At 45.5% G+C, this 11,279-nt stretch overlaps 1 protein-coding gene across 3 annotated transcripts in view; it reads left to right on the forward strand.

Annotated features, from left to right (window-relative positions):
* Positions 1-11,279, forward strand: part of Rfx4 (regulatory factor X4) — a 138,901-nt gene that overhangs the window by 31,073 nt on the left and 96,549 nt on the right. For all 3 annotated transcript variants that reach the window (XM_021174600.1, XM_021174601.2, XM_021174603.1), the window contains exon 3: positions 2,205-2,265. In XM_021174600.1, coding sequence (XP_021030259.1) covers positions 2,205-2,265 — 61 coding nt within the window. The remainder of the gene's footprint in view (positions 1-2,204; positions 2,266-11,279) is intronic.

Here is an 11,279-nt window from a genome sequence, read left to right on the forward strand (position 1 = left end):
GGCCTGGCACAAAAGCAGAGGCAGTTTAAGTGCATAGTTCTTGAGCATAGACTTTGTAGATGACAACATAATGTCACAATGTCAAAAGGACAGACACCCCTGCTTGCCATCAGCACCTCATACCATCTCCGTTGTTGTTTGTATTAGTTCTTTTCCGTGCCAATTTTTGAAGTTTTCTGTGCCAATTTTTGTTCAGTATATTTGGGGATGTGACCAATGTGGCTTCTTTCTCTCTCCCCCCTTTTTTTTTGTTGTTTTGTTTGTTTGTTTGAGATGCTAAGAATAAAACCCAGGGCTTTGCACATCTTTGAGACAGTGTCTCACTGTGTATCAGATTAGCTGTGTATTATTTTTTTTAACATTTATTGAGAGGTGGGCATGCATATGAAGGTCAGAGGGCAATGTTCAAGAGCCTGTTCTCTTCTTCTGCCATGGGGTTCCAGGGATTGAACGCAGGCCACTCTTACCTTCCGAATCATCTCCTGCCACTGACCCTGAACCATAAACCCTCCTACCTAGGTTTGAATATTACAGGCATGCATGACTTCAGCCAACCGATTTCTTAAAAACCAAATTCTTAGCATGTATTAAGTGTATGAAGTAATGTAATTTATCATGCTATTTTCATACATGTATATAGCTTTCTTTTGAAACTATCTGAGTCTGTAGCACTTTCCTTGGATTAAATTAGTGGACCAAGAAATCTTATGTTGACTCTCCCATTTCATAATCCTCCTTGAGACTTGGATGGGAGGCTATTTGTCCTGCGGAAGCAGAGATTAAGTATTGCTCTGACTATTACATTGAAGGACTTACCAGTGAGGGTCCTATGTGTCTGACCTAGTCTGATGGCTCTTTTGGTAGGCCAGCGGTTGAATGGCCTTTACGGATAAACCTTTTTGATGTTTGATATTAGGGAACGCTAACTGAATCCCAATGAAGAGAAATGTTAAGAACCCACCTCAGACAACTTTATTATTCTCATTGGTAGACATACTATAATGTTAGTGATTATTATTACTGGTTTGAATTTTTGAAAAAAATTGTGTGTATGTCTCTCTCTGTGCGTGCACATGAATGAGTGAGTGTGTGTGTGCATGAGATATTCATTTGCTTTCTTGTTATGAAAATTCTACGTCACTCAAGAAGGCTGAAACAGAATAGTTGCCATGAATTTGAGGTCAATGTGAACCCTGTCAAAAGGAAATTCTACAAAAATATTTCCGATTTTCCTCTTGTACTGAAAACCTTAAAGTCCTCATTGTCCAGTCCTTTACAAAGGAGGCTGGATGGCCCCACCTCCCACACTGCAGTCCCAAACTCCTACACAGCTGTCACAGTCCTAAACCACCTGTTCTGTTGGGGGTCACAAGAATCAATAATATGGTGAACACCCGAGTGTGTCCTAGTCGCTCTAATAAAAGACCTCAAACTGTTTCTGAAGGCTGCAGTGGCCGAGGTATGGCTCCAGGAAGGAGCCACATTCCTTCTTAGCATGTGCTAAGTACAGAATGGACAAGACAGCTCTCTGGGGTTTTTGTATAAAGACTCTGACCCTTTCACGAGGGAATCAAAGGCCTACCCCCCAAACACCAGCTCAGGGTGGGGTTAATTTTCTAAATGAACACTGGAGAGCCACAAACGTTTAGTCCACAGCAGGGAGTGAGGATGATGCACTCTTAAGTCCTCAAATCATGGAGTCAGATGTCCAAAACGTCTGTCAAGTCACCAGTGGTGAGGAGCCTCTTAGCAGTGAGTGGTGACAGAGGGCAGCTTGCCCGACTCACCTGTGGCTGTCAAATAAAGAAAAACAGACTTAAGGGTCTCCTGTAGAAAGTCAGTTTTCTGGGTCAGGTGTGGTGGTGCATGCCTTTAATTCAGGCCTCAGGAAGCAGGTGGAGTCTCTGAGTTTGAGGCTAGCCTGGTCTACACAGTAAGTTCCAGGTTCCAGTATAACCAGAGCTACACAATGCAATCTTGTCTGGAAAAAAAAAAAAAAAGTATGTTTTGCTTGTGTTCTTTGTACCGATGTATGATGAGGCCAGCGTGTTGGGACTGCCAAGACGTCGTTGTTTCAAGGGATCAGCGTTTGAGAGAGACCTCCATTTTTGAAACTTGGAATTTACTGAGGAGCCTTTGATTTTTTTTCCCTCCCGTTGCCAACTGAAGTCAGCTTCTTTTTTTTTCTTTCTTTCTTTTAACAGATGAGGAAAAAGAAAATAACAGAGCATCCAAGCCCCACTCCACGCCGGCCACCCTGCAATGGTAAGTGCCTAGTTTCGGCAAGTGTGAGCCACCCAGATCTTTCTAGCTAGGGCGGGCTATCACCTGGCTCTCTCGACTTTGTGATGCTTATTTGCTAACCCTCGAGAAATCAGTTTGGTTTGCAGGTAAAGGGCTCACCTCAGATGGAGCCTGGCAGTTTGAGTTTTCCCATGTCTTTTCTCTGGAAGTAAATTTTATTCTTATTAACAAGATACTGGTAAGGATTAGATTTTATGTAACTGTTGTTAATTGAGTTTTAATAGGATCTGTTATTACAATGGATAGAATTTTAGCAAATGGTAGAAATGAGATTCTGTTCATTTTTAACCTAGGAGCCCAGAGTAAATTAATAGTTGATGGAAATATAATTATTCTAACACTACAACAATAGCAAAAGCAATCCTCTAAATGGCTTTCCATTTATTATTTGAAATTCCTGGACTTGGTGAAATGTAGAGAGAGGGGCTTTCTTCTCAAAGCTTTATTTGAACATTGTGTTGTGGCTTTGAGCCTCTGACATGAGGCCCATCCTAGAGAATCTTGGCAGTTGAAGGCAATTCTTCTCTTAGCAGTCTGGCTCAGTGAACTCAAAGGAACCCAGAAGTCAAGGGGAGGGACAGGTTTGGAGAAGGGAAGGTGTCACATCAATTCTGTGCCAGCTCCTGTGTGGGGTTCTCTTACCTGATCTATGTCATCTAGGTCAATGGCATTCCTACTGCTGTGTCCGTTTTCCATAGGAAGAAGGAACACTGAGACAGTTACATCATTGGTGGGCCACTGCTTTTTAAGTGGGAGGAGCCAGGAATCTGGCTGGGGTTCTAACTGCCAACCTGGTTCTTGGGAAGAGGAAGCTGAAGGATTGGATGGAGAAAAGAAGCCAGTGGCTATAAGGACTGTGTCGTGGTTTAGTCTCTGGGTGGATGTATGCAGAGAGGAAGGAAAGACAGCAGAGGAGAAGGCACCTGGAAGGATCTCAGGTCTCCATCCAGGAGTCTCCAGAGCCAGCTTGCTAGCAGAACTTCAATGAGAAAGAACACACATAAAGAAAGACACATAAGGGGGACAAGCAAAAGGTCTAGACAGGAGAAAGGAGTCTCGGAAGCCACCTGTGTTATCTGGTGACAGAGCTAGCTGATGGCTGACACTCTTGTAACAGTAGCTGACGTCCTTCGGGATGCCTGCCCTCACTTATCTTCCTCTTGTCTCTGCAAGCATTAGCCAGAATCCTGTCACCTGGGGATGAGGCTCAGTTGGATGAGCGCTTGCCCTGGGTACAGGGAGCCTGGCTTCAATGCCCAACACGTGATAAACCACATGTGGTAACTCTTGCCTGTTGTAATTGCAGCATGTGAAAGGTGGAGCAAGAGGGTTAGACTCAGCTTCTCCCTTACATGTGGTGAGGTTGAGATCAGCCTGGCTACATGAGATCCTGTTCTTCCTACCTCTGCTGAAAATGTGGGGCAGGGATTCTAAATGGACTTCCCCTAGCCACTCGTCTCTTGTGACACCTGTTTTTCTGTGATTCTTGAGCATCTGCCTGGAATGGTGAGATTGTGTCATCTGACTCTGACATCAGACTGTAGTTAGATCCCAGCTGTGTCACTTGCCAGCCTCAGGCCAGGTCCTCAGCCTTTCTCTGCCTCAGTTTACATACTAGTGCAATGGAGGTAAGAGTTGTGTCATCCTGAAGATGACCTGCCTGGCTCAGACAGTGCCTACCATGGAGGGGTGCCATGTATACAGGTCCTCAGCACACTCCTTCTGTATGAGTCCCCAAAGGGTCACCCAGAACAGGACAGGCTTCCTTCCTGTATTCTATGTCTGCAGCATCTGGTTCTCCATCAGAGATTTGTGCTTTGGAATACAAGGTCAGGTGGAACATTCTAGAACCAATTTCATCCCATGCAGACATGGAGCAAAACAGATTTGAAAATGTGTATATTTAGGAATATTAAATCCAACACCAATTTCCTTTCTGTTGCATGTTAACATAGATTCAGTCATTAACTAAATTCAAGCAATGCTTAGTGAATACCTACTGTGTGTCACGGCTGGTCCTAATGGGATAAAAAAGAGGACTGCTGGACAAGCAGAATCATACAATTTTTATGTCTATCTATCTATCTATCTATCTATCTATCTATCTATCTACCATCTTTCTATCAATCATCTATCTATCTATCTATCTATCTATCTATCTATCTATCTATCTAACTAACTAAATATTTATTTATTAGTATGTTTTTGAGATAGGGTCTGTAGCCCAGGCTGGCCTTGAACTCTCTCTGGCCTCTACCCCCTGCATTTAGGGATTACAGTATAAGCCAGGTACTACACCTGGTTTATCCAGGGCTTTGGGCAAGCTTGGCAAGCACTCTACCAACTGAGCTACATCCACAGTGGTATTTTTTTAAGGGACCTCATACACATCAGCCGGTGGTGGGTGCTGTGAGACAGAGGGTAGAGACTTAGAGGGTAGCTCTATTCTAGTGAGCAGTAAGGGAAAGCATCTCGGAGGTGACACTTCAGTGGAGAGATGTATAACAACCGCAAACCCTCTCTGATATCTCGCCCTGTGGAACCTAGGGCCGGAGGAACATCCAGACATGGCCACTACAGTGCCCTGAGGCTGTAGCTGGGCTCTCCACTCTACAAGATGAGCAGATAGTAGTGTGTTCAGCCTGTGCCCAGCTTCCACATGTTGCATCGTTGTTGAAGCAGATTCCTGAGGAGCTGGGCTGGGAAGAGACTGTGACTCTGGCTTCAGGAGACAGCTTGGGCAGTTTTGAGGCTTTCACGTCCTCTTAGAGATGAGCCTCTGTCAAGCCCAGCAAGGAATTAAGCCTTTAATAGCCCCCATCACCACCCACACCCACCACCGCACCTAAGTCAATGGGAGGAGGACATAGCACTTTAGGAAAGGCAGTATTCTTCATGTTCTGCCAAGGACCCTTCCTCTTCCGGGGACTCAGCCTCAGAAACCCACTTCCCCGTGCCAGTTGTGACCTTATTCGTGAGCCCTGACTGGTCACACGCAAAGGCATTCCAGGAAGGGAGCAGGCTGGGCTTGGTCAAGGTACCATAAGTGGCATAGCCTGTGAGGAGCGCTGTAATACAGATGAGGGGCTCATGCTGCTTATCCATGAGTGTATTTAGAGAAAGCAGGAGGACCAGGAGCTAAAGACCAGCCTCTGCCTTATCAAGTCGGAGCGGCTATTTGACACCCTGTCTCAAGACACACACACACACACACACACACACACACACACACACACACATCAGAAACTGATGAGAGGGGAAGTAGGGAGGGAGAGAGGGGGGAGGTGGGAGTAGGGGTGAGGGTGAGGGTAGGGCTTATATATGAGATATCCCTCTAAACTTGAATACGAAGAGTCACACTTAAACTCACCACAAAATGTCCTTGTAACTAATTATTTTTTAAAAAATACTTTCAGTCTGAAAGCTGTCTCTCTCCAAAGGAACTGGACCCATCCCTCGTTTTGCAGATAACAGCAGTTGACTTACTGTGTGTCTCCCTTTTCGCTCTGGCTGCCTGGGAGCTCAGAGATTAGTCTGAGCTGATTTATTAGTGATCTGTCTGAAAATCCAGGGACGCTTGCCTCCCTTTGCACACTCCTCTCTCCCCTTTGTGTGATGCTCACCGTTTATACTTTGTTTAGATCTTAGAAAAGCCAGGATATTAATGCAGTCAAAAGTGCCTCCTGTTTCTTCTGCTATTAGTGCAAATAACACATTTCCTTGTTTAAAAAATAAACTGAAGATTAGGCGAAGGCCCATTGTCAGTATAGATTTTTGCTTCTTCCTTAAAAATAACTGTTTTCTTTAAGATGTGTGAATGTTTGCATTACATGCAAGTACCTGTGGGAGTTTAGCACTGTGTGAGAATCTTCTGTCTGAGGCGTTTCAGTCCTTCAGGCTGTCCTCTGTCTCCTGTGACAGTTGCAGCCCTCAGGGAGAGCTGACAGCACCCACCCGCTCCGCCCCACCCGGGATAACCTGGCTTGCTACTAGAACTGGGTTAAGAGTGGTTTGCTTCTCCTCTGGCCCCTCCCTTCCAGAGGCCCCTCCCCACCACCCTGGAGACACCAGGCCTCCTCTGAGAACAAATAACTAACTGCCAAGCAGCAAAAAAAGAATCGGGGCCACATGATCTGGAGGCTGCTTCCAGCAGAAAACAGGCAAATATTGTGGAAGGGCTCCTGCCAAACCCTTTCCAGCACCCTCGGTCACGGGGGTGAGTAAATCCCACCTCGCTGGGGATGCTGGGCACCGCTGGAATCCCAGCCACACAATCACCCCTATTCACACTGAGCATTTTCAAATGGAAAGTGGCCTGTCGAGCCATGGCGGCTGACCTGCTGCCAGCGCATGGCTCCTCTGGGGCCTGGCACCTCCCATACCCACCGCGGTGCCCGTCCTGAGATCCTGTGTACCACACGGAGGACCTTCAGCATGGGGGCAATTTCTCCTCTCAGCAACTAGCGTGAGAAGCAAGGTTTCCCTCAGTGCTTAGAAGATTGAACACAAAGTATGGAGGTGCCACATTCGTGGAAGAGTAGTTTGGAGGTGGGGACATTCCCCCCACCCCTTTTTGATGGGCTGTTGATACTTGCTATTAGTGTGAAATTAAATAAATGTAGTGTTTCTCTTTAAGATGTTCCCATAAATCACCAGTAGCCAACTACACGTGGCATTGTTCTAAAAATAGACTCTGATATTTGTCCTCATTTTGTTTCCGTTGCTGTGATAAATTCCCTGACAACGTTGGAGAGACAGCTCAACGGTCAGAATGACTGCTCTTAGGAGAGAACCTGTGCTCTGATCCCAGCACCTACCTTGAATGGCTTACAACCGCCTATAACTCCAAGCTAGAGGATTTGGTGCACACACACACACACACACACACACACACACACATATGTGCATGCACATTCTTTTTCAATGAGAAGAAACATCCTGACCAAAAGCAACATAGGGATAGAGAGGGATCAGTCTACTTAAAATTCTAGTCTATCATTTTGAAGAAGTCAAGCCAAGGAACGCCAGCGGCTAGTCACACCAGCAGTTAGTCACACCACTGGCTAGTCACAGCATATCTACAGTTGAGAGGAGAGAGAAATGAGTACACCCTGTGGTCTACTTGCTTAGCTAGTGGCTTTTTTCTTTTTGGAATGGTACAGTTTAGGCCCAGCCTGGAGAGTTGGGCCATTCACATTGGATGGCGCAACTAGCAATAAAGACAAGCACCTACAGATGTGCCCACAGGCCAATGTGAGCTAGGTCATCTCTCACCTAGTTCTTCCTTCAGGTGAGTCTAGCCTGCATGCAGCAAGCTGACCTTTTAAAACTAAACATGGCAATGATTTAGATGGGGTCATGGTTCCTAGATCTGACTAAAGGAATGAACCCAAGATCTGGTGTTCTGCTCATTTTGACTCTACTACATATAGAAAACTCCTACCCCAGGGACTAAGGAGACCCACAAAGATGTTCTTTGGGGCTCCACTTGCCCCAATACAGGGAGGAGAGGTAGCAATGGGGAAAAGAAATGGAAAAGAAGATGTAGGAGGTCATTCAGGTCAGGGAACTGTGTCAAAATCTCCTCAGATTTGGGGCCCCCAGCCCCCAGCCTCCTTCCAGACAGAAGAATTGATAGCTTGCTACACCATGCTTTAAAGCGATGTACAGCTTTTGTCTAAAGTAAAACCGTAAACAACAGATGCAGATATCCAAAAGCTAGGCCGTGGAGAGAGTTATGTTCATGGAGTGTTTGTCTAGTCTGCACAAAGTCTTGAGTTAAACTGGGCATGGTGCCCCATGCTGTGTTTTCAGCATTGAGAGGCAGAGACACGCCGGTAGTGGTGGCGCACGCCGGTAGGATTTGCTGAAGGAGGTGGAGGCAGGAGGATCACGAGAGGCAGAGACAGAAGAATGGGATGCTCACAGCCATCCTGGCCTACATAGAAAGTTTGAAGCAACCTTGGGCTACATGAGACTCTGCTCACCCCTCCCACCCCCACAAAGAAGAAGGAGAAGGAGAAAAGGAGAAGGAGAAAGGAGAAGGAGGGAGGAGGAAGAAGGAGGAAGAAAAAGAGGAAGAGGAGGAGGAGGAAGAAGAAGAAGAAGAAGAAGAAGAAGAAGAAGAAGAAGAAGAAGAAGGAAAAAAGAAGGAAAGAAGAAAAGAATCATATTTGTTGTGGAATTGTCTTGGCTAGTAGTATTTGTCAACTTGACATAAACTAGTGTCACCTAGGAAGAGGGAACTTCAACTGAGGGTTGGTCTGTGGGCATGTCTATGGTACATTTTCTTAGTTGCTAATTAATGCAGGTGGACCCAGGCCACTATGGGCAGTGTCATTCCTGGGCAGGTAGGTCTGGGCTGTGTAAGGAAGCTGAGCAAGTCAGGGAAAGATGGCAGCAAAGAACTTCCCTCCATGACTCCTGTCTTTGTTCCCGCTTGACTTCCTGCCCTGACTTCCCTCACTGATGGACATGGAAGCCAGACATACCTTCTCTGATTTGATCATGGTGTTCATTATAGCAATGGAAATCAGATTGGATAGCAGACAGCACAATGGGTCCATCACCCCTGTGCTCTGCAACCCCGCATCACGTGCATGCTAACACACACACACACACACACACACACACACACACAATACATACAATACACACATACATTATATACACACTATACAAACATACACAACAGCATAGCTGCTATGTCATCCCCGTGCCTCTGTATTCCTGCATATCACAATAGACACATACATATACCAGCACAGCTGACATGTCACACTTGTGCCCTTCATTCCTTCATCTCACACACACACACTCACACACACACACACTCACACACACACACACACACACACACACATGAGGAATGTCTCTACTTTGCCCGTACTCAGGATGGCTGTGATGACAACAGAGGCTTTCAGCCCTGTTCTGATCTTAGGAATTACTGTTGTGTATGTGGTTCACTGCTACCAGGCACATATGGATGCACTGTGGCAAGATGTATTTGGGGTGCAGGGAATAGCCCAGTCACTGGAAAGAAGTCATCTGTGGGGAGTGGGGCAAAAGAAGGCTGGAGAATCAGTCAGGGGTCAGAAGGTAAAGGCCTTGAATGTCCTTTCAGTGACAAGGTAATGTATAGCCCTCGAAGGTGTTCAGCACTGTGCAGCTCTGATCGCTCACAGTCTCAGATCTCAAGACAAAACAAGCCTTTGTGGCACACACCTTTAATCCAGCACTCAGGAGGCAGGAACAAGTGGTACTCTGTGAGTTCGAGGCCAGCCTGGTCTACATAATGAGTTCCAGGACAGCCAGAGATATATAGTGAGACCCTGTCTCTAAAAACAAACAAATAAACAAACAAACAAACCCCCAAACCCAGAACAATACACTTTCCAATCTCTATGGTCATCTCTGCTGTTATACTTAGTGAATTTGTTTTTATTTCTTGCTTCAGTAGACCTGTTCTAGCATTTCTTGATAAATCTGCAAGAACTGAAGAGGTGGATGCATTGAACTGACCGCCATGTGTATACATAAAAAGCCATAGGTAAAAAACATGGCTCAAAAGGCAAGAGGCTCCAAGTGTCATACGACTCCTCTTCCTTGTAGAAAGCTGATATAAAGCTTCTCTCTGAGTTCCAGGAAGCCATGGGCTGCAGCCTTCCAAGGAGGTCGCCTTTAAAAATGTGCGTCTCAGACAACGACTCACACTTGCTGGTGACCAAGTTCATTATCTATTCATTATAGCACAGGCTCAACTCAAATACAATGATGTTGTTAAATAGAAGATAAAAAGAAAAAAATAGAACTCGTCCAGAAGTGTGTGTGTGTGTGTGTGTGTGTGTGTGTGTGTGCATTAAAAGGAATCCAGGTATTGTTCATCCACCATGACAGGCTAATGATGTCCTCTAAAGGAGGGGGGGAGGAAAGGGGAAATTTCATCATCAGATACGAAGAGAAGTAATTAACTGCTCTCTCTCTTCCGTGCTCTGTCAGGGGAGCGGATGTTCCAATTAGCAACTTCAGTACACATGCCGAGCCGAGCCACTGGGTTTCGTGAGTCAGTCTGGGGGATGGTGTCACAATGCTATCCCTGTAGAATCCATCAGGCATCAAAGGTGCCCTTCCATGCCAATTACATCCATCACTCACAGAGCTTATTAAAATGCTTCATAGTCATAAGCCACCTGGATACTTTGAGGCTCAGCCGCTCCAGTCAGACAGACAAAAAAAAAAAAAAAAGGTGGAAGCGTAGTGGCTTAGGAGGTACCGGCTTTTCACAGGTAACTGCTTAATTAGCTCAGCCTGCATGAACTATGACTTTTGTCCATCAGATTCAAATAGTTTGTTGTTGCTAGGGGAAGGGGGTCTCATCTCACGAGCTGTGTTATAACCTCGGATGCCATATCTCAGTTTTGATCTCTTGATCAGACTTAGCTGGCAAATAGACCACAGAAAGCAAATAGAATTGCAGGCAATGTGGCTTCAGTAATTAGTAATGAATAAAGAAACCAGGAATATACCTGGGGACAGGTGCTTTTTGTTATTTTGGGGCAACTCTGTACTCTATAGTCCAGACTGGTTTTAAATTCATGGTAATCCTCCTGCCTTAGCCTTTTGGGCACCGGGGTTATTCTCAGCTTGGGGATCAATGCTTTTTAACAGCACATTTGAAAACATAACTTGCCGGGCAGTGGTGGCACATGCCTTTAATCCCAGCCCTTGGGAGGCAGAGGCAGGCAGATTTCTGAGTTCAAGGCCAGCCTGGTATACAGAGTGAGTTCCAGGACAGCCAGAGCTACACAGAGAAACCCTGTCTCGAAAAACAAAACAAAACAAAACAAAACAAAACAAAACAAAACAAAAAAAGAAAAGAAAGAAAGAAAAAGAAAGGAAGGAAGCATGGAAGAAAGGAAGGAAGAAAGGAAGAAAGAAAGAAAGAAAGAAAGAAAGAAAGAAAGAAAGAAAGGAAG

The sequence above is a fragment of the Mus caroli genome, chromosome 10 (assembly GCF_900094665.2).
Source record: "Mus caroli chromosome 10, CAROLI_EIJ_v1.1, whole genome shotgun sequence".
Lineage (NCBI taxonomy): Eukaryota > Metazoa > Chordata > Mammalia > Rodentia > Muridae > Mus > Mus caroli.